The sequence below is a fragment of the Mustela nivalis genome, assembly GCF_964662115.1.
Source record: "Mustela nivalis genome assembly, chromosome: 11".
Lineage (NCBI taxonomy): Eukaryota > Metazoa > Chordata > Mammalia > Carnivora > Mustelidae > Mustela > Mustela nivalis.
In genome coordinates, this window is record NC_139030.1 from 53,670,051 (window position 1) to 53,696,259 (window position 26,209).

Consider the following 26,209-nt stretch of genomic DNA (forward strand, 5'->3'; position numbering starts at 1 on the left):
AGGCTCTCTGCTCAGCAGGGAGCCTGCTTCCCCCTCTCTCTCTGCCTGTCTCTCTGCCTACTTGTGATCTCTTTCTCTATGTCAAATAAATGAATAAAATCTTAAAAAAAAAAAAAAAAAAGAGAGAGAGCACTCCTGACTACTGCAAAGAATAGGTTTTAAGGCACAAGAGGAAAAACAGGAGAGACCAGTCAGGAGGCTACTGCAGCAGTCCTAACAAGAGACAATGCTTTAATTGCCAGGGTGGTAACAGAGAAGCTGGTGGCATTTACACAGATTCAGGATGTGTTTTGGATTGAAGAGCTCACAGGACTTGATAGTGGCTTAGAAATAGAAGGTAGTGACAGAGAGGAATAAAAATATACCTAGGACTTTTATTTGAGTTAATGGGATGTTTAGTGTGGTGCCATTTACAGGCATGGGGAGTAGCGGGGGAGGAATGGGTAAGAATGGGGATCAGGGGTAGAAAGGAGAATCCAGAGCATGGGTTATGAGATACGTATTGGACATCCAAATGGAGATGACCATGAGATTATTGGGCATATAAATCAGAGTTCAATAAACAAGTCAGGGTTGGAGAAGTGAATTTGAGAGTCATCAACTTACAGATGATGGTTAAAGCCTTGGAGTTGGATTAAATCACCTGCAGGTGAGAGTTGTAGAAAGAGAAAAGGGCAGGGAAAGAGCCTGGGCAGGGAGATGAGGGCATTGTGATTGAGGAGTGGCAGTGAAGGAGGAAGAACATAAGAGATTATGTTGTCACACAAAGAAACCGAGGGAAAAGAATTCTAAGCGTAGTTACTGCATAGCTATGAAATGTGTCCTTGCTGGAATTTAGGAACTTACTCAAGTGTAAATGAGATGACTCAGGTGATTGTCTATTAGATTTGGACACACATAGGCGATTGGTGACCTTGACAAGAGAAATGTCTGTTAAGAGTCATATAATATTTGGGACCTCCCTTTGTTGCCTTTCATCCACTGTTTATCTTCTAAAGCCACTTTGCTGTGTTCACTGTACTTCAAATAAGCTCATCAAGACAAGGGACCTTTTGTTGTTTTTAATTGTTTTCCCTCAAGCATGTAGCATAATGTTATGCCCACCATTGGAACAGATTTTTATTGACTACAATTTTCTCTTATTTCATTAAATGCAGAGAGAGACACTAAGAAATTGCTTTGGGGAAATGGTCTGTAATTTATAGCTGAAATGCATGGCTTAGGGGCTACCAAACATGGCCAGTTATTTTGAAGGGCTGCCTAACCAACACTTACCAACATCATACATCATATATTTGGATGCCCTCTATACCAAAGGTCTATATACTATTATAATACTATATAGTATAATACTATGATATTGGAAGGGTGGCTGTTCAATTTCTTTTTGGTCATTAGAATGTAAGATGTAAAAAACCTATTGTTTTAAGACTTGTTATTCCACTTTTATATTTTTGTCTTTAATATTGAAGCTGTATTTTGTAAAGTACTTCCCTGAGTGAATACATGAATACTATATAAATAGAGCAAACACATGAGATCCCGTTGGACTTGAGTAGCTGCTCACAGATGTACATATATCTCATATATAATTTAAAGCTTTTTTTTCTTTCAAACTAAGAGGTATTTGAGTAGATTTCTGTTGTTTTGCCAAGCTTCTCATTTATTGCACCTTTTCATTTATTTTAAGGATTTAATATTGACAGAGATGGAATAATGTGTGCAATGCACACATGAGGGATGCCTGGGTGGCCCAGTTGGTTGAGCAGCTGACTCTCGATTTAGGCTCAGGTCATGATCTCAGGATCAGAGACTGATGCGGGGCTCCACACTGGGGCTGGGGCCTGCTTAAGATTCTCTTTCTCCCTCTCCCTTTGCAGCTCCCCCACTCATTGTGTGTGTGTCAAATAAATAAATCTTTAGGAAAATGGGCACATGATTTTGAAGTACTTTGGAAATAAAGTTATATAAAAAAAAAACAAACCCAATCAGTACAAATAGGATACTGATTGAATTCTGTGTTAAAATTATGTTTTGGTATTTTAAAAAATGTTATGGCATACTGTAAAATTATACCTTAATTTTCATTATGAAAATTGAATATAATATTGAGATAATTTTAATGAATAAATCAATATTTTTGAGGGGATGATATATAGGTTTATTACCTTGATTGTGGTGATGGGAACACGTGTGTATGCATATGTACAAGCTTATCAAATGGTATACGTTAATAATGTGCAGTATTTCTTTATACCAATTATACCTCTAGCTGATGGGAAAAACAATTGTGTGCTTTAAACAGAAACATGCATTCATATGTAAATCAATTGTAAATGAGAGTATAGATGTAAATAATGCTACTCAATTCACCATATTCATTTGTGATATTATGTCTTCTTATTTTTAAGCCTTGATTAGTGCATTTTTGTCCAGACCTAGAGGAGTTTTCTGTATCTTTTCAGTATAACTTCCCCTCCATACCCTTGTGTGAAATTTGCTCTTGTTTTGTTAGGGGTAACACCTCTATAGAGTGAAAACTGATAGTCAAACTAGGTCACTGGTGAAGAGCTTATGTGAAAACCCCTGGGTAGGAAAACTGGCTCAAATATTCTATTTAAAAGGAAGGGGATGGGTGGCCCCATCTGTAAGCATCTGCCTTGGGCTCAGTCATGATTTCAGGCTCAGGGTCCATGGATTGAGCCCAGTGTCAATCCATTTCTTGCAGGAAGTCTGCTTCTTCTCCATGGGCACTGCTGCTGTCTCTTAAGTAAATAAAGTTTTTTAAAAATAAAGGGAAGGGGGAGACTTCAATGCCATTTACTGTGATTTTAAAATATTAATGAAAACTAGTATTCTTAAGCAGTAAATTATAATTGTTATTGCATGTTGATGTGGTGTGGATTGTTTGTTTGTTTTTCTGTATTATCAGAATTTCCAACACCTGGATTATGCTATAAATTTTGATTATTTTCACTCTGTCTTTGGCTTTGGGTGACATTTAACTTTGTTACTGCTTCAGAGCATCTCAATCAAAAAATTAAGAATGTTGGAAGAAATGTGAGGAGGTAAAAGCTATTTTAAGAATTTTGCTGGTAGGGGGCGCCTGGGTGGCTCAGTGGGTTTAAGCCTCTACCTTCAGCTCAGGTCATGCATGGTCTCAGGGTCCTGGGATTCAGCCCCGCATTGGACTCTCTGCTCAGCGGAGAGCCTGCTTCCCCTTCTCTCTCTGCCTCCCTCTGCCAGCTTGTGATTTCTTTATGTCAAATAAATAAATAAAATCTTAAAAAAAATTTATTTTTTTGCTGGTGAGTAAAAAGCTGTTAACAAAATCTGAAAGCTTCTCCGGATTCAGACCAAATCCAGACCTCTACCCAGTAGTCTTCTGGATAGACTATATTGTATGGTAAGCAAACTTTAATTTGCAGACACATTGCCAAATTTAATGCAAATGGATCACAATAGAGAACCAACACATAAGTGATCCTACAGGTTCTGCCTGCATAAAGTTTACTTTTCTTTCAAGAACTGAGTCCATATCATATCTCTTCTCTTTGAAGTATACCTTCCCACTCCCCCAAACTAGCTTCGAGATGCTCTCATTGCTCTGAATTTTTAAGTTACTCATCTGTTTTATGACACTTAATTTTTCCTTTGTATTCATTATTTAATTACTTAGACATTGTATCTATCCTGGTTAGATTTCTAGTTCACCATAGAAAGATCTTGGTCTGATGACCAATATGCTTTCCAATTATCACCACCAAAGGTGACAAATACTTTGTTATTTGAATAATAGGGAACATTAGGATGTTCTTAATAGAAGTTCCATGTAAAATAATATTTCAATTAGTGCTTTGTTCTGCTCTCCATTTTTCTTTTTAAGAAGCCTTATCTTTAGTAATTTGAGTTTTCATCACAGACTCCAAGTACTTTAAGAAATAAGAGTCACACATACATAGAACGTTACTGTTCATCGGAGTTTGCTGTGGTGTGCTGTGGTGTGCAATGAAGAGGAAAGATGTCCCAAGGAATGGTGACTCAGTCTGGACCTTGAAGGATAAAGAATATGGTAAAGGTAGAGAGGATGGGGAGGGCTTTCAAATGGAGACCAGGATGGGCCACATTTGGAGATGACAGAGTGCCTGGCATGATGAAAGCCGGGGCTGGGAGGAGGATGGCGGCAGCAGAAGGTGCCGGTCAGACCTCAGTCCTGCCACTCCGTTCCTGCTGCTTTCTCTCCCTGCCTGTGGCAATTGGGCTTCTCTTCAGCCTTCCTGATGAAACTCTCGACACCTTAAGTTTCCCAATTATATCTTGCGAATGAATCCAGTGTATATTTTTCAGTACACATTGTCTTTAAAATAAAATATAATCAGTGTCTCAAAGTCCAACAGGTAATTCTGATGTAAAAATTCGTTCTCTTCCTTGGTGGGGTGAACTTTTTCTTCCCAGTTATATGTATAGGTACCTCTTGTTTTGTGGGAAATACTCACTGGGAAATACTCACTGGTGTAAAAAATCCATTCATTCAGTAGATATGAATGTCTCTTATGAGGCAGACATTGTTCCAGAAGTTCTATTCATTTGCAAATTTGTGTGACACAGGGCAGTCCCTACTGTCATGTAATCAATTACTCTTTAATGGAAGGAGACATGATAAACAAGTATGTTAGTTGCTGATAAGCCCTAAGGCAAAAAGTAAAACAAATAGAGGTACTGTCTTAAAGTTAGGAACAGATCCTATGAGGATCTTCTGTCTGGAATGTTGTAGGAGTAGAGAAAAGGGGGAGGGTGGATTATTCTAGGTGTGTTCAAGGGAAAGGCAAGAGTCACAGTAGTGGAGGGTCATGAACGTAGGTAGAAAGGAAATTGGAGAGACCAGAGCTAAGAGGACAAAACTCTAGGTCTTACTCTCCGTGAAGTCAGAAGTCAGTGGAGGCTATGAGAGGAAGTGTGGTGATCTGACTTAACAATTTCAGAGGCTCATTCCAGCCGCTGTGTTGAGAAGAGGATGTAAAGTGGCAATGCTGGGAGCTGGGAGACTGCTTAGCAGCTTGAACAGAGAGGTGTTCGGTGAACGGGGCTGTCGGTGGAAGCCAGGTCTATCATGTAGAGCTGGCAGAAGTTGTCGATGGATTGGATGGCAACTGTGTGTGTGAGGGGACTTTTTTGGCTTAAGCAACTGGAAGAATTGTGATTTACAGAGATGGGAAGACTTGGAGAGAAAGGGGTATGGTTTGGAGGAGCTGGGGAGAGGAATCGGAAGTTAAATTAAGCTGGAGATTGCAGTTAATCATCTGACTCCAGATGTCAAGCAGGCATTGGATTTACAAATCTGGATTTGAAGGGAGAGATCCAAGCTGACTATTTAGCGTTTAAAATTTTCTTCATACAGATCTTTCAATTTTTTTTATACATATTAAAACAATTTTTAAGGTTCATTTTTGTTGCTATTGTAAAGTAAGTTTTTTTTTTTCCATTATACTTTCTGACTAATTTTGCTTTTGTTTATATAGGCCATTCACTTTAGTGTGTTTATATACCAAGCTGCTTTAATGAATTCTCTTATTTATCAATGTTTTTAAAAAACTGATTCACTGATTTCTTATCTCCTTTAAATTTTCTGTGCATTTTTACCAAATTGTTCAATTCTGTAAAGTAGCAGTTTCTTTCATGTCTCCATATGATGTCCTGTGCCTGAAATATCAATTATTTCTTGTTTTTTCCTGTGAGTTTCTATTTATTCCCTTAAACTCCACTCATATTTCTCATCTGTAATACGTTTCTGGGTTCCTAAGAAAGTTTCTCTTTCCATGAGCTTTAGCTGTATCAACTGTGTACCTACATTAGGGCAATCATCAAACTTTATCATCATTTTGTATGTATCTATCAGTTTGTTGGAGGTTCGAACTCTTTTGGGGTGGGAACTGGGTCTTACCATTTTTACGTCCCCAGTGTTTAGGTGAATCTGCCACATAATTGTCTGTTAGGTAATTGTATGTTGAATACATGAGTAGTTAATTTCTACATATTAAAAACGTTTTGAAACTGGATAAGATTTTCTTTGTATAGATATTTTATAAGTGTATTAATAGTAACACTTTTAAAAATTCACTTTTGTCACTAGTGTAAAAGAAATATTTTCTCAAGTGCATTATATTTGTGCGATTATATCTTAAAAATGAAAGGCCTATTATTTTAGAAAATTAATGTACAGTGTAGGAAGCTTGTTTCTGCTTTCCGTGCCATCAGATGCATAGAGGTACTTGGATTTATGAAACCTTAAATTTTGCAAATGACAAATGGGTGGATGTTACATATTTACTTACAAAGAAGCTCTTTTATCTTGTTTGGTTTTTTACTTTGTGTAGGAAATGGGGAGAGGGAGAATTTAAAGTTTATATTTTTCTGGAAAGCAGTAGTAGTTGTTCTTCGAAAAGCAATTAGCTTTTCCTAAAGGCAACATTTTCCAAAGCTTAGGTATATGTCATTACTAGTAGTTACTTTATATTTATTTTTGTTTTACTTTTTCAACCCATCAAGTCAGTGAATTGGCCCATGTGAAATTTTTCAGGGTGTCTATTACCTATTTCTGTTATAAACAGGTTAAGAGTTTGCCCTTGTGACACTGAAACATTTATTAGAGTAATTATTTATAGATTTTTTTTTCACTGAAGCAGAAATATATTCCATCAAATAACCAATCACAGTTCATTGTTCATTGCTGAGTGCAATGGGACGTATGGCATGCTTCTCTTTTGTAGGGAGTTATAAATGTAGGCACAGAGATAAAACTGGTACCCAGGAAAAAAACTGTAGAAACGTTAAATTTATGGAATCTGTTGTATATGCTATATAGGGAGAAACTCTGAATGTTGAGGGGTTAGGGGAGGGTGGTTTCAGCAAGACCTCAAAGAGTAGGTAGGGGTTGTCTGGATAGAGAGGCAGAACACACTAGATTGGAAACAGAATGAAAGGAACATAGGTAAGAGCTGTTATGAGGTGTGGAAATGAGATGCTGACCTCCATCCTGACGTAGTAAGGATTTTTATGCTTTATCTCATCAAAAAAAGTATTACACTTTTTCTTCACTATATTTAAAACACATTAGTTGAATTTCATGGAGGTGAGTATCAACGTTATTTGTTATCATGTTTTTATTACCAGATAATGTAGTCATATTGTTGAATGCAAAAGAAAATGCCAATTAAAGAGGGCAAAAACAAACAAGCAAACAAAAATCCCTTAATTCCAACATCTCTAATAAGCAGTAAACATTTTGGTGCATTTTTTAATTAGATGTGAAAAACACACACACATTGTATTTTTATTAAGTTAGATCATATTAGAAAGTTACTTTAAAAATAGAAATATTTTATTTTCTGTGTTTTGTTTTATTTAAGGAGAAAACCAAAAGCCAAGGCACCACTTCCTCCAGCTGAGACCAGATATCTCGATGCCTCTCCAGTTGATGATACTGTAGAATCCTCTGCTTGCATCATGGAACAGAAAGAAAACACAATAGATAAAGACATTGAACTCTCAGTGGTGCTACCTGGGGATATTATCAAATCGACTACTGTTCACGGCAGGTACGACACAGCAAATGAAAGAACAGGAGTTCCTTTTCTTCTTGGGTCATTGATACTCTCTGTTGCATATATACTTCTTGATTTTTTCCTTTGACAAAATACTTCATTCGTCACTCAGTTATCAATTAAATATGCCAAAGGTGATAAATTTTATCTAATAATATTTTAGTATCAATGCTATGAATTCCACAATCCCAGTCAAGTGACTCTTGAAATTTAGAGTGATTTTTTTTCTGTTGCTACTTATTTAATAAGTTTTCTTAAAAAAAAAAAAAAAAGCCTTTCCCAGAGGAACAGTTGTTGGTTATATTAATTTTGTTTAGTCCAACTTACAAAGCAAACCAGTGGTCTATAAGAAAATTCTTGCCCTTCCTCTTCAAATTATTCCTTCCTTTTTAAAGCTGCTTCTCTGAATTTGCTTTTGCAAAAGTTACTAAGTACTCTTAAAATGTCATACTCTCTTATGTATCTAAAACTAGTAGGATTTTTTAGTTCTTTGAATGATTTCATTAATGTATTAAAAATGTGGATAAGTTTAATAGAAATGTAAAATTAAACTTTAACCTAGCAAGAAGTGAAAATGTGATTTAGGAGAGTGATATTTTTAATACCTGCATAAAAATTGGAAAAATGGAATAAAGCCAAGTGTAATTTTCCATTTCATTTTGAAGTGGAAAGTTACATGAGTTGTATGCTTGGTCTTGTTCTACCTTTCACCTTCAACTGCCCATTCGTTATCAGGAGTCCTGTTTTAGAAATCTAAGCTGATTTGACCTTTGGGGGGAGAGAGAGAAAGAGAGTGTGTGTAGAACAAAAGAATAAGCAACGTATTGGTTAATGCATTCTTACAGGGTGGTTTTATCTAGAAGAAACTCATTCAAGATAACCTTAATCTTAAGACTTCCCATCAAGCATAGGTGTCACTTCACAAATTATTGAAAATATGTGAACATAGAAAGGTTTAGCATTAACAAACAATACATAATATTGGGTATTAAATTCTCATTAAATTTAAATAAGTTGCATTTTGCCATTGATTTTGTATGGGGAGTGGTTTTGGAGATCACATGTTGAGTTGTATTGAGGAGGTTGAGAAACGTGTGTCTGTCCTTGGTGGGCTTCCAGCTCAGATGCAGGTAATCACCTGGGTTGTGCTTCTGGTAGGTAAGGAAGGCATCTTGGGAGTTAGAAACTCTGGCTATCATCTTCAATCATTGAAATAATCCTATTACCCTGGTTTAAAAATAATAATGGCAATGGATGTGTTGAGGGGTAATGAAGGCAGTTCCTCTTATTCTCCCTGAAGTCGAAGTCATTTTTTTTTTTTAAAAAGTCAGTATTTTTCCTAGGTCTTTACTGATGCTGAGAGGTAACAATGGTTTCCTCACCAGTACTTCTCAGACTTTCTTCTTAGGTAGGGTTTTCCTTCCCTCCTCGCCTTTGAATATCGCAGGCTTTAGCCACGTGACTCTTTGGTTCTAGAGAGTCTACTTTTCCACTTCCACACCTTTTTGAAAGTTAGTAGCTCAAGTGACACTTTTATTTATAAAAGTTCTCTAATCTTCCTAGCATGAACTTTACCCCCAACTTCCAAACTCTCTGACATTTTATACCATTGAGTTACCATATATTATACTATGCTCTAATTAATATGCATGTCTTGTCTTTTTGATTAAACCACAAGATCCATGCAGGCTTCATTATTTTATTGTGCTAAGCACAGTTTCTTGGAATATGGCAGGCATTTAATAGATACATTAAAATGAATATTGTCTCCCTAATCTCTTAGATGTAGATGGAGGTAACGACTTAAATGGTATGTTTTAGAGACGTTTGCTTGGATAGTCCCTGGTTCTTTTCCTAGGATCTTTTAAATAAAGACAGTTTCTCCACATAGAGACCAGAGAAGTTATGTCCCAAATTCTGATTGCTTTTGTCGGTTTGTTTGTTTTGTTTATTTTTAATTAACATATATATTATTTGCTTCAGGGGTAGAGACCTATGAATCATGAGTCTTACACACCTCACAGCACTTACCATAGCACATACCCTCCCCAATATCCATCATCCAGCCACGCCATCCCTCCCTCCCACCCTCCAGCAATCCTGTTTATTTCCTGAGATGAAGAGTCTCTTATGGTTTGTCTCCCTTCCCAGTCCCATCTTGTTTCATTTTTTCCTTCCCTACGTGCCACAACCCCTCACCTTGCCTCTCAAATTCCTCGTATTGGAGAGATTATATGATAAAATTTGTTTAGGGCTGAAAAATTTTCCTGGGAGCAGAATTTGTTTCCTATCAGTGTTTTCACTAGGGGGTTTGGTTCAGGGACTTGTTCTTAATAGTTTTATCATTCAGGAATGATATATATGTATCATTTGTAGATGCACTGACTCATTTTTTAATATTAAGTGTTTATGATTAAAAGTGGTTGTTAGGAGTAGTTATAGATATTTTAGGCTGCAATTTGGGATATATTAAGAGTTTAATTTGGAGTGGAGGTCCTGGGTGGCTCAGTCAGTTAAGCATCTGCCTTTGGCTCGGATCATGATCCCAGTGTCCTGGGATTGACCCCTGTTTCCTACTCCCTGCTCAGTGGGGAGACTGATTCTCCCTCTCCCTCTGCCCATCCTCCTGCTCATGCTCTCTCTTTCTTTCTCTCTTGCTCTCTCTGTCTCTCTCAAATAAGTAAGTAAAACCTTTAAAAAGAAATAAGTATAATTTGGAGTATCTTGAATGTTGGAGCTACCATTGGCCCATGGTTAAAAAATGAAACACTGTTTAGCTGTAACAACAAACTGCGCAAAATACAAATTTTAGCTACCTAAAGTGAAGACCCATGACATGGATAACTTAAACTTGTTACTATGAATGGAATAGGGAAAGTTTCAGCAAAGTAGTAGAAGAATTGGGTGGGAGATTAAGGAAGAGTAATTTTAAATAAGTTTCTATATAATGTTCTTTTAGATATTTCAGAGTTCCATATTGCCACTATGAATAGTCCTTAATAGAATTTTTTGGGCCATCTTTTCTTAATTTGTCTAAATATTCCTTGTGTATGATATTTATTTTGATAGTATTATTTATATGCATTTCCTTTGAAAAATAATATTAGTATTAGACTAGAATATTAAGAAAACTTAAATGCTTCATTTAAGTTCAGATATGTATCTCTATATAAATATATATAAAATATATAAATATATATATATTCCCCCCAAAAATGTCTTTTTTTTTTTAAAGGTTATTCATTTATTTATTTGACAGAGAGAGAGAGAGAGAGAGAGAGAGAGGGAGAGATAGCACAAGTAGGCAGAGAGGCAGGCGGAGAGAAAGGGGGAGGCAGGCTCCCCGCTGAGCAGAGAGCCCGATGCGAGGCTTGATCCCAGGACCCTGAGATCATGACCTGAGCTGAAGGCAGAAGCTGAACCCACTGGGCCACCCAGGAGCGCCCCCCACCCAAATGTCTTCTTGGGGAAGATTTTTCAAGTTTCTCTCTGTCTTCTTATACAACTTACGCAGAGATATGCTTAGAATGTTTGCAGGAATGTGAACACATAGCATTATCTACAGAAGAATGCCCTTATTTGTACATTGATTTTCACCAAAGAGCTTATTCAGATTAGGGAACACAATAAGGTCAGAAGTGGTTATAGACTTTATGCTCAGGGGGCAAGTAAAAACTTCTGATTTAGGTCAATAACCTTACTCTCTTTACCAGTCTTTTGGTACTAGAGTTTAATGATAATGCATCTTTAAGGACCAGAAGTCACTTTAGTCTGCCATCTTGCCTTTTTGTAATCCTGGCTTACTGTTGAGGGTAGCTACGGTGCCAGCCCGCAAACCCTTGGGCATTTCTGTATTCTTGTCATGATGATTGGATTGAAGGGAGATGGAATTAAAATATTTACCATAGTGCGTGTCTGTGTGTCTGTATGTATGTAGTGTGTGTGTGTATAAATATGTATATTATGTGTGTATATGTATATATTTGTATGTGTACATATATGCATATATACACACATAAACATATATCTCTGTGTGTGTGTGCGTGGGCCAACCTTTTTCACCAGGCAGAGCTGCTCTGTGCCTTACTTAAAGTAAGCATTAAAGGACACTGCTGTTAGAGATAAGGTGCCAAGGGGCTGCCTTCCTCAGAAGGTGCTGCAGTATGCAACGGTGTAAGTAGTGGTGTCTCAAAGTACTTGGGAAAGTTAATTTTTAATGATAATGAGCTTATGAGCCGAAAACTACAGAGAATAAGGAAGTATGTGGGTATGTTTGCCTATCACTCTAGATCCTTACCTTATCATGAGGTGTCTGCCCAGTATGTAATTATTCCTCATGAAATAAGTGTTCCTTTTTCCTCTGTTTTCTTTGGGATACTTTATTTATGTATTTATGTATGTATGTATGTATTTATTTATTTATTTTGAAAGGATTCTTTTTTTTTTTAAGATTTTATTTATTTGACAGAGAGAGACACAGCTAGACAGAGAACACAAGCAGGGGGTGGGGGAGAGGGAGAGGGAGAAGCAAGCTTCCTGCCAAGCAGGGAACCTGATGCAGGGCTTGATCCTGGGACCCTGGGATCATGACCTGAGCCGAAGATAGATGCCCAATGACTGAGCCACCCAGGCACCTCTCTTTGGGATAGTTTAAAAGTAGTTCTCATTTGGGAGATTTGGCAAAAGATTGACATTAATCCCCCTTTTTTTAGCCTGTGGAAAGAGCATTGTATGGCTATACTAGTATTCTCCCACAAAAGGGAGGAATGGAATCAACACCATTTATAATAAACAAAGATTTTTCTTTTATGCTCCTACCCTAAGTAGAAATTTGTTTTGATTTGAGCAAATCTGAGAATGAAATGAATGAAAATGCAAATAAAGAAAGCATAGAACTTGAAGTTAGACATCCTGGGCCCTGTGGTTGATTCTGTAACTTGCTGTGTGACCTGAGGCAAGTCATCTCACCTTTCTGGCCTTTGCCTGTAAAATTACCCAGAGACTCATTACATATGATTTGTGACCTGGATTTACCTGTCTAACAGCACCGGTTTATAGCAGAGTTGAGAGTAAGCCCAGTTTTGACTGGCACTGGGTGGGTCAGAGAACTAGCTCAGAAATGGTTTACATGGATTACAGTGCCACCTGTTGGAAAAAGTAGACTATGAAAAACGACAATATTGGATCAGTGTGGGTCAGTTTCGTTTAAAAAAAAAATCAGTAATAGAACCGTATGGGTCCCAGAGGAGTTTCACAATTTCATAACATACTTACATTTATTGAAAAGTGTCAAATAATGACACATGTGTAGTAAATACATTATATGATAGGTGAATAGAGTTGAAGAACACACTGTTAAAAATCCATTCCATGGCACAAATCATGTTGAACTTCCTAAGAATTCTTAAATTTTGCTTTAGGTACTGAGTCAGTTGTAACTGCTCAAAATAACAGTTGGAATTGTAACTGCTAAAGTATTTCAGTATACCAGAGCTGCTTGAGTTTTTATTGGAGAGACTGAAGAATCCTGTTAACTGGGCTCCAGTACTGCCTTCCACACCCCTGAGCCAGGGAGCACATAAGCCTCTGCAGGCTGATTGCACTCCTTGTTGGTGGGAAAATGTGACAGAATACTCACAAATGTCCTCTGAGTGTCATTTTTAGGTGGACTACCCTTTTCTCCTTTCCTGGCCTCCCTGCCTTATAACAATGATCCTTGTTAATTTTCTTTTTAATTTTTTATAATTACAAATGCAACACTTGGACACTATGTAAGTAGGAAAATGCGGATAAGCTAAAAAATAATTAAAATACGATGTCATTTTTAAACAGGCAGATTACAACTATTAACTTTATGGTATATAACCTTTCATTCATACACACATGCGCAGACACAGACAAATGTATGTGTACACATATACCTATATAGGCACTTTTCTTTTTAACCGCTATCATGTTGCACATGCCATCTTGTTAACCTGTCCCTTGTTCAGTTAATGATTTCTAACTTTAGTGTCAGTACAATTTATCTTATCCTTTGTCTATATTTGAATTGTCCCAATTGCTGCGAGATATATTTATAGTACTCTTTTTTTTAATAAGGGATGTGTATGTGTGTTTAATAGGTATGTTATTAAATCACAGTTCTTGCGAAGGTAATTATTTATGACTAGCTGTGAATGTAACATCCTAGATACATGACCAAGTAGATTTAGCCTAAAGTGGTGAACTTCAATTTTTTTTTTTTTTTACTTTTAGAAATATGTATTTTGTCTGTTTAGTACGGATGTATATTATTGTCTTCAAATCTTAAAACTGTTACTTTCTTCAAAGTGTTTCCTATAGCATCATTCAGTAAGCATTCTCAATTTTGAGATTAGGTTTATTTGTTTTATGTACCTGATCCCCTTCATTTCATGCACATAAGAATAGAGAACATTAGTTCATTTGTGAACTCACTACTGAACTAGGTTGGTTAGCATAGGACAAATGTCAGCCCTGCAGGCAGTGTTCTAAAACTTCCCACACTATCATTGGTAAGTCTGATTGGGTTGTTGGTATATATTTGGAAGGGGCAGTGAGAACTAATTCAACTCAACTCAGTTTTGAGGATCCAGTGAAAATGGTATAATGCTTTACTGGATACTAAGACAGATTTAAAGAGTCATAATAAGGAAGAATCTTATTCATAGAATTCAGCCCCTATCGGATACTTGAAATCTATCTATTCATAATAAGTCCTTATCATCATGCATCCTCATTTTCCTGTGACAGTCCTTGTTTATACCTGTTTTCCCAGATTATTTACTGATAGTGCCCTCCTCTCACTCTCAGATGTCCCAGATTGGATGATAAATTACATAGCCACCCTATTGGTAAGTGGCTTTGTTTAAACACTTCCAAGGGTTGGAAATTCACTGAGACAGTTATTGGACTTCTTGTTGATCTGTGAGCTCTTTAGTGAACCATGACCTTCATTTTTGATACCGAGTTGGATCTTTAGAAATACAAAAATGGAGGTCTTATCTAGCAGGTAACACATCTAGGACAAGTTTACCCCTAATAGTTGTCATGAATGCAGAAAGAGTCACCCTAGGAGTTAGGGGGTTACTTAGTGATGTCATCATTCTTTGAAGGAAAACTGCAGATAGCAGTTAGCCTCTTACAAACCATGTATCCCATCCTGAATCCTGACTTAGGGTATTACTGGGCTAAAATGTAACTCTGTCAGGACTCGGGAAATTCTAATTGTGACTGCACCTTAATTGTGTATATGTTCTTCATTATCTGGTCATGTAACTTCTCTAAGCTCAGTTTTTTAAAATTCATGAAGTGGGAGTAGCTTTTGTGGTGGTTGTGAGCTCAAATGAGGTAATAGATACGAAATTCATATGAGGGATTGTCATTTACTTCCAAAGGGAGTAGGAAATTTCATAGGGATTTCTCCATTTCAAAGAAGAGAAAAGAGATTTTAGAGGGTCTTAAAAAAATATCTGCCCTCCAGGAAATTATTTCGCAAGAGAAATCTGAAAATAGTAATGCACAGTAGTCTCTTAAATAACTATAAACTATAGTTTATAGTTAAAAGTGAGGGGGTTATATGGAGGAGGAAAATATTATTTCTTATTTGATGAAGTGATGACCAAATTCAGCCAATCCTTTCCTACTTTTAATAATTTGGCTCAAGTTTTGGGTGGCCTGTTGGCATGTGCTTCCACTTTAGCAAGCAGGAACATAAGCATCCTTCCTGGGGTGATCCTGGGGTAGAACCTGTTAGCTAATTGCTGTTTAGTACATCAACTTGGGATAGTTCTCACAACAGAATTGTTGTTTTTGCTGGAAGTAATTTGGCTTCCAGGGGGGAAAATTCTCAACTATATGCAAGAGAAGATTTTGTTTTCTGTTGTGCAGTTTGTGACTTGCAAATCCCCAAAGCAGCCCCATTGCATGCGGAGACTGCTTAAAGGTTATGTCCTACTTTTATAGTGCTAAGGCTCCTTCATGAGAGAGTTAAGACAGTAATTCCCACTCTCAAAATCAGCTAGGTCAGGATCCTCTCTTCTGTGCTTCTAGTGCCAAATTCTGAGGCTGCAATGAACTATTTGAAGTATTTGAACTGGTCTGAGGTTATTTTTTGGAAAAGGTCTAACCCAACTTAATGCTTATATCTCACCTCTGTAAAGATGTCTTGACTTTAGATACAAGGCTACTAGTTCAGTTTGTAAATTAAGAAAAAACAGCTTTCATGCCTATGTGTGTTTTTTAAAGCATATGAATCTCTTTTCAGTGACTTTGCTTTTTCATACATCCAATACCATGCAGATAACTCCTATATATTGAGTTGTGTGTGTGTGTGTATGTGTGTGTGTGTGTGTGTGTATACATACATACACTGTTATATATTGTCTGCTGTGTGTTTGAGATACCAGATTAAGAGAGAAATAATCACTGGTTTCTATGATATCCTCATTCAGTGATACTGACCTCACTAGTACAGACATTGTATCAGGTCCTGGGAATAAACACTGCTAAGAGCTGGTCCTGCAAGAAGAGAGTTCATATCCAGGTATAAATGGAACTCAGGTAACATCTTGTGGCCACTCTGTTCCCTCAGGTCTAGATAAGATTGGCCTTAACCCCTGTTCTAGATCTTGTGGAAAGTTCTCTCCCCTTTATTAAATTATTATTGAAAATTCCTGAAGGTTAATGTTCTTAGAACCTCCTCTGGCTCTGACTTTTTGTTGTTGTGTTTTATTTTGTTTTTAAAGATTTTATTTATTTATTTGACAGCACAAGCAGGGGGAGCAGCAGGCAGAAAGAGAGGGACTCCCCCTGAGCAAAGAGCCCAATGAGGGGCTCTGTCCCAGGATCCTGGGATCATGACATGAACCGAAGGCAGGCATTTAACTGAACCAAACTGAAGTCCGGGCTCTGACTTTATGTCTTATTTTTGGATTCTTACTTTTTAGTCTCTTCCTTTTGAAATTTCCTTTTTTTAAAAAAAAAAAAATGACTATTTATTTATTTATTTGATAGAAACCACAAGCAGGCAGAGAGGCAGGCAGGAGGGGGGTGGGGGAGTGGAAGCAGGCTCCCCACTGAGCAGAGGGCCCGATGCGGGGCTCGATCCCAGGACCATGACCTGAGCTGAAAGCAGAGGCTTAACCCACTGAGCCACCTAGGAACCCCTGAAATTTCCTTTCTTTTCTTGATTTAACACCTCGCCCTGAAGCTAAGACCAGACCTTAGTGATGGTCTGTGGGTCACCAGGAAAAGGTGAGTAAGTGCATCACATAGCAAATCATTTAATTCAGCACTTTACGCCTCCTGTTGGGTCCATTCAACAGCCCTCCCACACTCTGGTGTAAAGCCATCCTGGCCTCTTCCTACTGCTTAGCTCCTCTTTCTGTTTCTCATGTCTTCTCACTCTTTTCTTCTGGCATTGGCTTTAATTGTATCAGCACTTAATGAAATAATCTGAAATCTGACTAAGTCCTTATCTCCCCCTAAATTTTTGCAATACCTTTGTAACTTTTCCCCCAAACTGCCCTGGATACAATAACAGCAACAAAAGAAAATTACCTTTTAAGACACACACACACACACACACACACACACACAACACACACAAAATAAATGAATGAATGAATGAATAAATAACACAGTGGCTTTTAAAAAAATAAACATGTATTATTGGTTTCAGAGGTACAGGTCTGTGATTCCTCTCTTATATAACACGCACTGCTTACTACATTACATGCTCTCCTTAATGTCCATCACCAGTGACCCCATCCCTTTATTTCCTCCACTCCAGCAATCCTGTTTGTTTTCTGTGATTGAGAGTTCTTATGATTTGTCTCCCTCTCCAATTGCATCTTGTCTTATTTTTTCCTATCTTACCCTCTGATCCTCTGTTTTGTTTTTTAAATTCCACATATGAGTGAGATCATATGATAATTGTCTTTCTCTGATTGACTTTTTAGGCTTAGCCTAATACCCTCTAGTTCCATTTGTGTTGTTGAAAATGGCATGATTTTATTTTAGGAGGGCTGTGTAATATTCCCTTGTGTATATTTTTACCACATCTTTATCCATTCATCTGTTGATGGACGTCTGGGCTCTTTCCATAGTTTGGCTATTGTGGACATTGCTGCTATAAACATTCGGGTGCACATGCCCCTTCGGATCACTACATTTGTATCTTTAGGGTAAAAACCCAGTAGTGTGATTGCTGGGTCAAAGGGCAGCTCTATTTTCAACTTTTTGAGGAACCTTCACACTGTTTTCCACAGTGACTGCACCACCTTGCATTCCCACCAACAGTATCTGAGGCTTCCCCTTTCTCCACATCCTCTGCATCCTTGCCAATATCTGTCATTTTCTGACTTGGTAATTCGAACTGGTGTGACGTGATATCTCACTGTGGTTGTGATTTATATTTCCCTGATGCCGAGTCATGTTGAACATTTTTTCATGTAGGATAGTGGCTTCTTAAATCATGTATCACCCCTATTATTTACATTTGCTTTTTAGTTTTATTTTAAAAATAAAACATGACTTTTTTTTTCAAGTCAAAGTAAAAAATGAAAACAATCAGCATATAATCCTTTTAGATATACAGTAGACCCCATCATTCCTCAGAACTCCACCGGTTTTCTCTCTCACTTGGTAAAATCCCAAGCCGTTTTGGTTTCAGTCTACCACTTTCCCCCAGCAGTCTGCTTTCCGTTTTTTCTTGAACATGTAGAGCCCACGACTGCCTCAGGTCCTTTGTAACTTGTAAGTCCTTGTAACTGCCTCAGGTCCTTTGAAACTCATTCCATTCAGGTCTCTTGTTCTAGTGTCTCCCCCCCCCCCCCGCCTTAGAACAGTTCCTAACCTCCCTTGTTATCTTATTTTTCATCACAACATTTATCATATCTGATGTACTATATATTTTAATTGTTTCTTTATTCCGCATTTGATCGCAGGTTGGAAAGCTGTAGCATGTGTGTAAGAATTGGCTGGAGTGCTGGTCAAAGCACATATTGCTGGGCCCCACTCCCAGAGTTTCTGAATCAGTGATCTGAACTGGGGCTTGAGAATTTGTATTTCAAGAAGGTCCTAGAGATTCCGATGTTGCTGTCCATGAGTCACAGTTTAAGAACCAATGTACCAGGGCGCCTGGGTGGCTCAGTGGGTTAAGCCGCTGCCTTCGGCTCAGGTCATGATCTCAGAGTCCTGGGATCGAGTCCCGCATCGGGCTCTCTGCTCAGCGGAGAGCCTGCTTCCCTCTCTCTCTCTGCCTGCCTCTCCATCTACTTGTGATTTCTCTCTGTCAAATAAATAAATAAAATCTTTAAAAAAAAAAAAAAAAAAAGAACCAATGTACCAGAATTCCTCTGGCCAATACAGTGTCCAATACTCACTACCTCTGGTTATTTAAAATGAGTTTACATGAAATGTTTAGTTTGTTAGTCCACTATGTTAGTATTTTTCAAGTGCCTAATAGCCACGTGTGGTAAGTGGCCACTGTATCAAATATGGAAAATTTCCAGTTGGACAGCACTGCTCTAGAACATAATAAACTACATAGAGATGGATTTCTATTCTGCTCCCCCCACCCCGAGTCATATCCCCATATTTATATATGTGGTCTACTTGGCATTTACTTTAGTGTAAGGCTTAAGATGGAGATATAAGTTTTATTTGTCAGATGCCGAGTCAGTCTTCCATATCATTTGCTGAAGACTCAGATCTTTCCCCAGAAATTTGGAATACCATTATCATATGCAGTATTAAATTCTCATCTGCATTTGTGTCTGTTATAGAACTTTCTGGTCTGTTGCATTTGTCTGTCTGGAAATAGGAATATTTTCTTTTTTTTTTTTTTTTAAGATTTTTTATTTTATTCATTTGACAGACAGAAATCACAAATAGACAGAGAGGCAGGCAGAGAGAGGGGAGGAAGCAGGCTCCCTGCTGAGCAGAGAGCCCCATGCGGGGGCCGATCCCAAGACCCTGGGATCATGACCTGAGCCAAAGGCAGAGGCCTTAACCCACTGAGCCACCCAGGCACCCCAATAGGAATATTTTCAAGACAAAATTGGCTTCTGGAATTATTGAACAAAGAATTAAGCAGAATTATAGAATGAAAGAATAAAGTCATAAGGAAGTTCTATGATTTTTATTTTTTATTTTTTAAAGATATTTATTTGTTTTGAGAGAGAGAAAGAGCACACATGAGCAGGAGGAGAGACAGGGGGAGAAGGAGAAGCAGACTTTATGCTGAGCAGGGAATGCCATGTGGGGCTCGGTGCCAGGACCCCAGGATCATGACCTGAGCCTTGAGCAGACACTTAACTGACTGAGCCACCCAGGTGCCCCTTTAATTGCCTTTTAAAGAGATGTTTTTATAAGAAAATATTTAGGCAGTGTTGAATTTAAAAGGCATGATAAGGTCCAGTCAGCCTGCAACCTTTTTGCCATGAAGTCTGATTCCTTGTGCAAAGATTATAGATGACCAAATTGACTGAGGGAATAGGCCATTATTGTAATATTTTTGGCCCATTATGCACTTCTTTTATTAAATTAGAAAACAAGGGGTGCCTGGGTAGCTCAGTGTGTTAAAGCCTCTGCCTTTGGCTCAGGTCATGATCTCAGGGTCCTGGGATCAAGCCCCGCATCGGGCTCTCTGCTCAGTAGGGAGCCTGCTTCTTCTTCTCTCTCTGCCTGCTTCTCTGCCTACTTGTGATCTCTGTCAAATAAATAAATAAAATATTTTTTTAAAAAATTAGAAAACTAATGTCACAGATAAAAAACAATACTCATTAAGGCATATCAAAAAGGCTAAATAAGTATGTATAGAGTGTTAAATGCTTACCTTTTAAAAATGGAAAATATCTTTTTCCTTAAATGTTTATATTTTTGTACATAGGGGGATAAAAATGGTAGCATTAGTAACTTTCTATTTTGTTAACTTTTGTGTATTTCTGACAGAGATTCTACAGAATGCACATTTAAGAGGTAAAATGTTTAAAGTATAAGCTTTAGTGTTTTTACATTTATTACTTGGCACATTTATATGTGGAGAGAGAAATCCAATCTGAACATAACACCGTTTATTCATAGACAGTAGTAGACAACTCTCCATTTTGGTTGTCAGTGAAAGTTCTCTCCTCTTCCAGCTTTAGTGTATTTATAATTACATTGTATTTACCTAGACATTACCTAATCCCTTTACACTTTATTTACTATCAGAGAAAGGAGGTACCATGTTCAAGTCAAGAATTTTTATGTAGCATCAAATTGCTCTCATAGAGTATTACGTTACCAAAAAACTAACTTGAATAAGACCATTATGCTAATCTTCCTGTGGATGAAATTTAATATCTACTACTCAGTGTCAACATTTGGGTGATAATAAACAAATTTATGTATAAGCGTACCAAGTGGCTCCAGAAGATATAAAACTCCTAAGTTGTTATTTTGGGAACATCTAATAAAGGCATAGGAAACTTATTTTGAGGACTGAAACATATATATATATATATATATATATATATATATATATATATATATATTTTACTGAGGGGCTTAGGTTTTTATTATTTTTCTTGATATATGTATAATGGGGTGCTACTTGTAGGTGGGAGAGGAGAAGAGATGTGAAGGGATGGGCAATAGACACAGAAGGTGAGGTAGGTGGGTGAACACAGGGCATGGTGTGAGAATCCATATAAGGTGTTGTTTAATCCCAAGACCACACAATGTCAGACAGCTAACCCTCTTCCAGGAGGAGACTGCTTCTTTAGAAAAGCTGAACCAAACAGGCTACAGATGAGGGAACTCCCCTTAAGAGAGCCAGGATGAGGTGCATATGAAAACAAATGGACTAAATTAAAAATGTCAGATTCAGTGATGATTCCTAGCCTCATTTCCCTGTCAAATTCCTGAAAGCCAGGAGCTAGGTTCATATTATGTAGTCAAGAAACTGGAGAATTTTTTTACCAACATTTATATTTCCCCATGGAAAAATACTTGATTGCCATCAAATGAAGCCCATCAACTTATACCTTCATTCATGAAAATAGGACTTTTACAGAGTGTTTTAGTGCCTCACTCTTAAATATGAACTAACAGCTTAAGATCACCAGACATTTGAGGAAAGCACAGACTACAAAAGATTTTTTAGTGTTCTTTACTTAAGGGCTGACAATTAAGAAGGACTCGGAGACCATATTGTACTTTTGTGGATGTGAATGAAATTTAACACTTAATCACGAGCTGAGATTATACATTTACTTGGTTACTTTTTAGTTGTTACAGCACAAGCGCCCATAATGTTTTACTGTCAAGAACCAGACAGTAAATAAGTTAGGCTTTGTGGACCATTCAGTTTCCATCACATCTACTCAAATCTGCCATTTTAACACAGAAGCAGCCCTAGATATTATGGAAACAAAGCATGGTTGTATTCCAATAAAACTTTATTTATAAAAAATAGGCCATGGGCCCACTTTGACCTGCAAATTGTAGTTTGATGACACTTGGCCTAGTCCATCTACTTGTGTAGATCTATGAGGGCATATCACTTATATTGTGTCTCCTGGGCTGTAGAAAATATTAAATGTCATTCGAATGAATTAAGAAATCTATACTATACTTTTGTGGGCTTCCTCCTATAGATCTTCACTGTACTTTCTAAAGCTCAAAGAATGGTGGTAGTTTGTTCATTCATTCGTTCCCCCTCCCCCCGACCCAAAGCAGTGCTTGATCTCATGACACAGATCAGGAGTCACATGCTCTACCAACTGAGGCAGCCAGGTGCCCCAAGGAGGTGCCGGTTGTTAGTGCTTCATTTTTATGCGATCTTTGAAATATAACCAGTTTATAAGCCAAAGACTGCTGGTATTCAAAATATTATAAAGGAGAGCATTTGCTGAACTAATTGCTCTTGGGTAAGGGAAGGACTTCTCTTAAAATTTATAATAATAAGATGACAACTTGGCAGATAAAAAATATAATTATTAAACTAACATTAAGATCCAAGTTGTCTTGAGTACCAATCAGGACTTTTTATGTATTACAATTTGTCCACTTAAAAATCTTGTAGTTAGGGAGACACTTGTAGTCCAGGGCCCAGGCTACCATATATATCTCCTTTTGCAGTGGGGGAAAAAAAAAATGATCTTGTAGCTAGATTTTTAAGTTGCTTTCACACATACTATTTTATAGTCTTGTTTTATCTGCTGAAAACAAAAAGGCCTTAAGAAAAATGCTAGGAACAGTAACTTTAACTCTTAATGAAATTGTTTAATGGACTTTACATTACTTTTGTTTTACAGCAAACCTATGATGGACTTGTTGATATTCCTCTGTGCACAGTATCACTTAAATCCATCCAGTTACACAATTGATCTGCAGTCAGCTGAAAATAACCCCATTAAATTTAAGCCAAACACACCAATAGGAATGTTGGAGGTGGAGAAAGTCATTTTAAAGCCAAAAATTTTGGATAAGAAAAAACCTACGCCTATAATACCAGAGGTATGAATGTCACTAGCATTTTGATTCTTCTGGCAAAAATACTGAATTGATTTTTCAGTTATAACCTGCAGCTCATATTTATTTCAAATGAAATAAAAATGGACTTTCCTGGTTAAATTTGTTGTGAACATGGCTGTCTTGTTTGCCTTGGTTGCATTGTTTAGGATTCATTTAGTTATTAATTTTTGGGTTAACTAGAATTTTGGGAATACTTTTGGTTTTAGACACTCTAAAGTGATCTATAGGACCATATCAGAATCTGACAATTATAATTTTTTTTAACCAAGATTTATTTATTTATTAGGGAGAGAGAGAGCATGAGTGCACAAGTTGGGGCAGGGGAAGAGGTAGAGGGAAAGAAGCAGACCTTCCACTAACACAGAGCCCTGTGTGGGGCTCGCTCGATCTTACGATCCTGAGTTATGACCTAGCCAGAATCAAGAATCATACACTTAACCGACTGAGCCACTTAGGCACTTCAAAAAGTATTTTATATTTACAGGAAAGTTTTATAATCTTTCAATGAAAATTTATTTAAGAATTTATTAAAATATTTTTTGGCTTCTCTGTACTCAGTAAAGTGGTGGTTTTATTCCACGTTGTTAATTCAAGCTATATAATGACTCAGTTTTCTGTAAATATATGAATTTTAAGCAAAAATTTTTTTTCTCAAAAATTTTTAACCATCGTTGTTCTAATAGCAATTTTTTATTTATAAAATGGTTCTGTTTCTATAAGCTATAGAGGTAGAATTTTGTGGGTTTTAAGAAATATTTTTTCATTAGGAATGTCAACTTTTTTAACTTCAGGAAATATAGGAAGGCCAATAAATTAAATTAATAATTTATTTACATATATTCTCATATTTTCTTCATATTGTTATGCAACTTTATAAAAAAGTTAAGAATTTTTAACTGTGTGGAACACATTTGTATTCTACAAAACACTGATATTAAGAATTAATTAGGATACTGAGCTATTACCAATCTAGATACATATGTTATGTATCTAGGTGGAAATAGTATTTATTTTACAGCATGGAATTATACTTGGTGTTTTAATTTAATACATGTTAAACTTTAAAGATCTGCAAACTGTAGTTTTCACTTAGCTTGGTAACATGTTTCCAAGTTCCACTTTGTATATGAGTTAATTTAATTACATTAAATGATATGTTTAAAATTTTCTTAATAATTCTAATTAGTACTAGGTATCTGAATCAGGAATATCTTAATAGTCTTTACTAATATATTAAAATGAGCCAAAGAATTCTCTATTGTCAAATATATGTATCTATTGTCAAATAATAGAGACAATAGGTAATCACAATAGGTAATGTTTATTTGTTAATAGTTTACTATGTGCCAGATACTATGCTAAGTTTTTTATGTGGGATATATCATTTATCTTCCATTTAATAGAGAGAAGCACAAAAATTTTATATTTTAACCAAAATACTCCTTTTTTCATTGAGACAACAGACAAACCATTAGATAAATATTCCTCAACTAAAATATAAAATAGAACATGTATATCTCTGTATTATTATGGACACTGCTCATTTTATAATAATCTTTTGTAATAAATATTTTAAGGAACAAATAAAAATATTCATAGTATCATATATGAGGCTTTTTTGTTTCCTTTTAGATTTCAGATCTAATGCTTTACAGGGATTATGGATTTAATCTAGATTACTTAAATTATTTCTAAGAATATGCTTTAGGAAAGAAAAATAATAATTTTATACCAAAATAGAAAAATACTGTTTATTGTATGACTGTATTTTGTAGATCATCTCTTATTGTAAATGTCATTGTAGAAAGTTTTGGTAAATAAATTATGGTAATAACTATGGCTTTAATCTGTGTTTCAGAAAACTGTGAGAGTAGTGATCAATTTTAAGAAAACACAGAAGACAATAGTGAGAGTTAGCCCTCATGCACCACTGCAAGAACTTGTCCCCATTATATGCAGCAAATGTGAGTTTGATCCACTGCATACGCTATTGTTGAAAGATTATCAATCTCAGGAGCCCCTTGATTTGACACAATCTCTTAATGACCTGGGACTAAGGGAATTATATGCCATGGATGTCAGCAGAGGTAAGTAAGACTTTTTGTTTTATTCATTTCACAGGATGTGCAAATAAGTGCATGTATCGTGTTTATGTATAGGGTTTCTGAAGTTCATAATGGCGAGTGAATGGATCCTATCAATAGAAGTCAATATGTATCATTGAGAATAAGAGAAAATGAAATTAATAAAATTCAACTTGATTTCAGTTTTTGAAATTAGAATAAAAACTTGTCTTTCTTAGTTGTCATTCACATTTTATACTTTTCCATCAATCTACGAATATTTTTGGGGGTAGGATTTAACTTAACTCTTTGTGGCTGTAAGATTTAAACAGAAAATAAAGACTTCCATTTAAATTCATTGTTGTTTTAATCAAATGTGAATTACTGTAGACTGACCATAGTTTTGTCTGAGTCTTAATTATCATTCAGAGTTATAAGTTTCTTGACACATATTTGTCTAGGTTCACCCAAAATCAACTAGCTTGTAAAATAAATCTGATTCCAAAATTTAAAAAAGAAAAAACAGCTTGCGGTATTAATCTATAGAACGAGTAGAATGTATTTGAATTTGGAGATCTTAGATAGTGTTTGTTTCTATGCTAGTAGACAACTGCAAGCTTGTTTGTTCAGCTCGGCTTCTCTGTACTTGCTAAAGTGATGGGTTTTTTGGTTTGTTTGTTTTATTAGAAATAAAAGTTTAGTGAAGGATTAATTCTCCCTATATCCTCTGTGCACTGAGTACTTCAAACTTTATCCTGAAATTGTGGATTTATATAATCCATAGACTGCTATTTCAACTCAGTGATGTTTTATACTTGAACAAACATCATCTTTACAGTCAATTTACCTCTTTTACCCCCTCCTTCTGTAGCCACTTCTGTTACTGCCTTCAATAAATCATCTTTACAAGGTAAGACATGAATCAGTAGAAAAAATTATAACATGAAATCTCTACTTTATTGGATACATTGAAAATAAACTTCTAACTTTACCTGTTTT

The 26,209-nt window shown here is 36.5% G+C and overlaps 1 protein-coding gene across 22 annotated transcripts in view; it reads left to right on the forward strand.

The window, feature by feature from the left end:
- Window positions 1–26,209, forward strand: part of COBLL1 (cordon-bleu WH2 repeat protein like 1) — a 167,502-nt gene that overhangs the window by 96,297 nt on the left and 44,996 nt on the right. For 11 of the 22 annotated variants that reach the window (XM_082691217.1, XM_082691218.1, XM_082691235.1 and 8 more), the window contains 4 exons: window positions 7,407–7,595; window positions 22,928–23,129; window positions 25,006–25,234; window positions 26,082–26,120. In XM_082691217.1, coding sequence (XP_082547343.1) covers window positions 7,407–7,595; window positions 22,928–23,129; window positions 25,006–25,234; window positions 26,082–26,120 — 659 coding nt within the window. The remainder of the gene's footprint in view (window positions 1–7,406; window positions 7,596–22,927; window positions 23,130–25,005; window positions 25,235–26,081; window positions 26,121–26,209) is intronic. The other 11 variants (XM_082691221.1, XM_082691225.1, XM_082691219.1 and 8 more) reach the window with 1 other exon arrangement.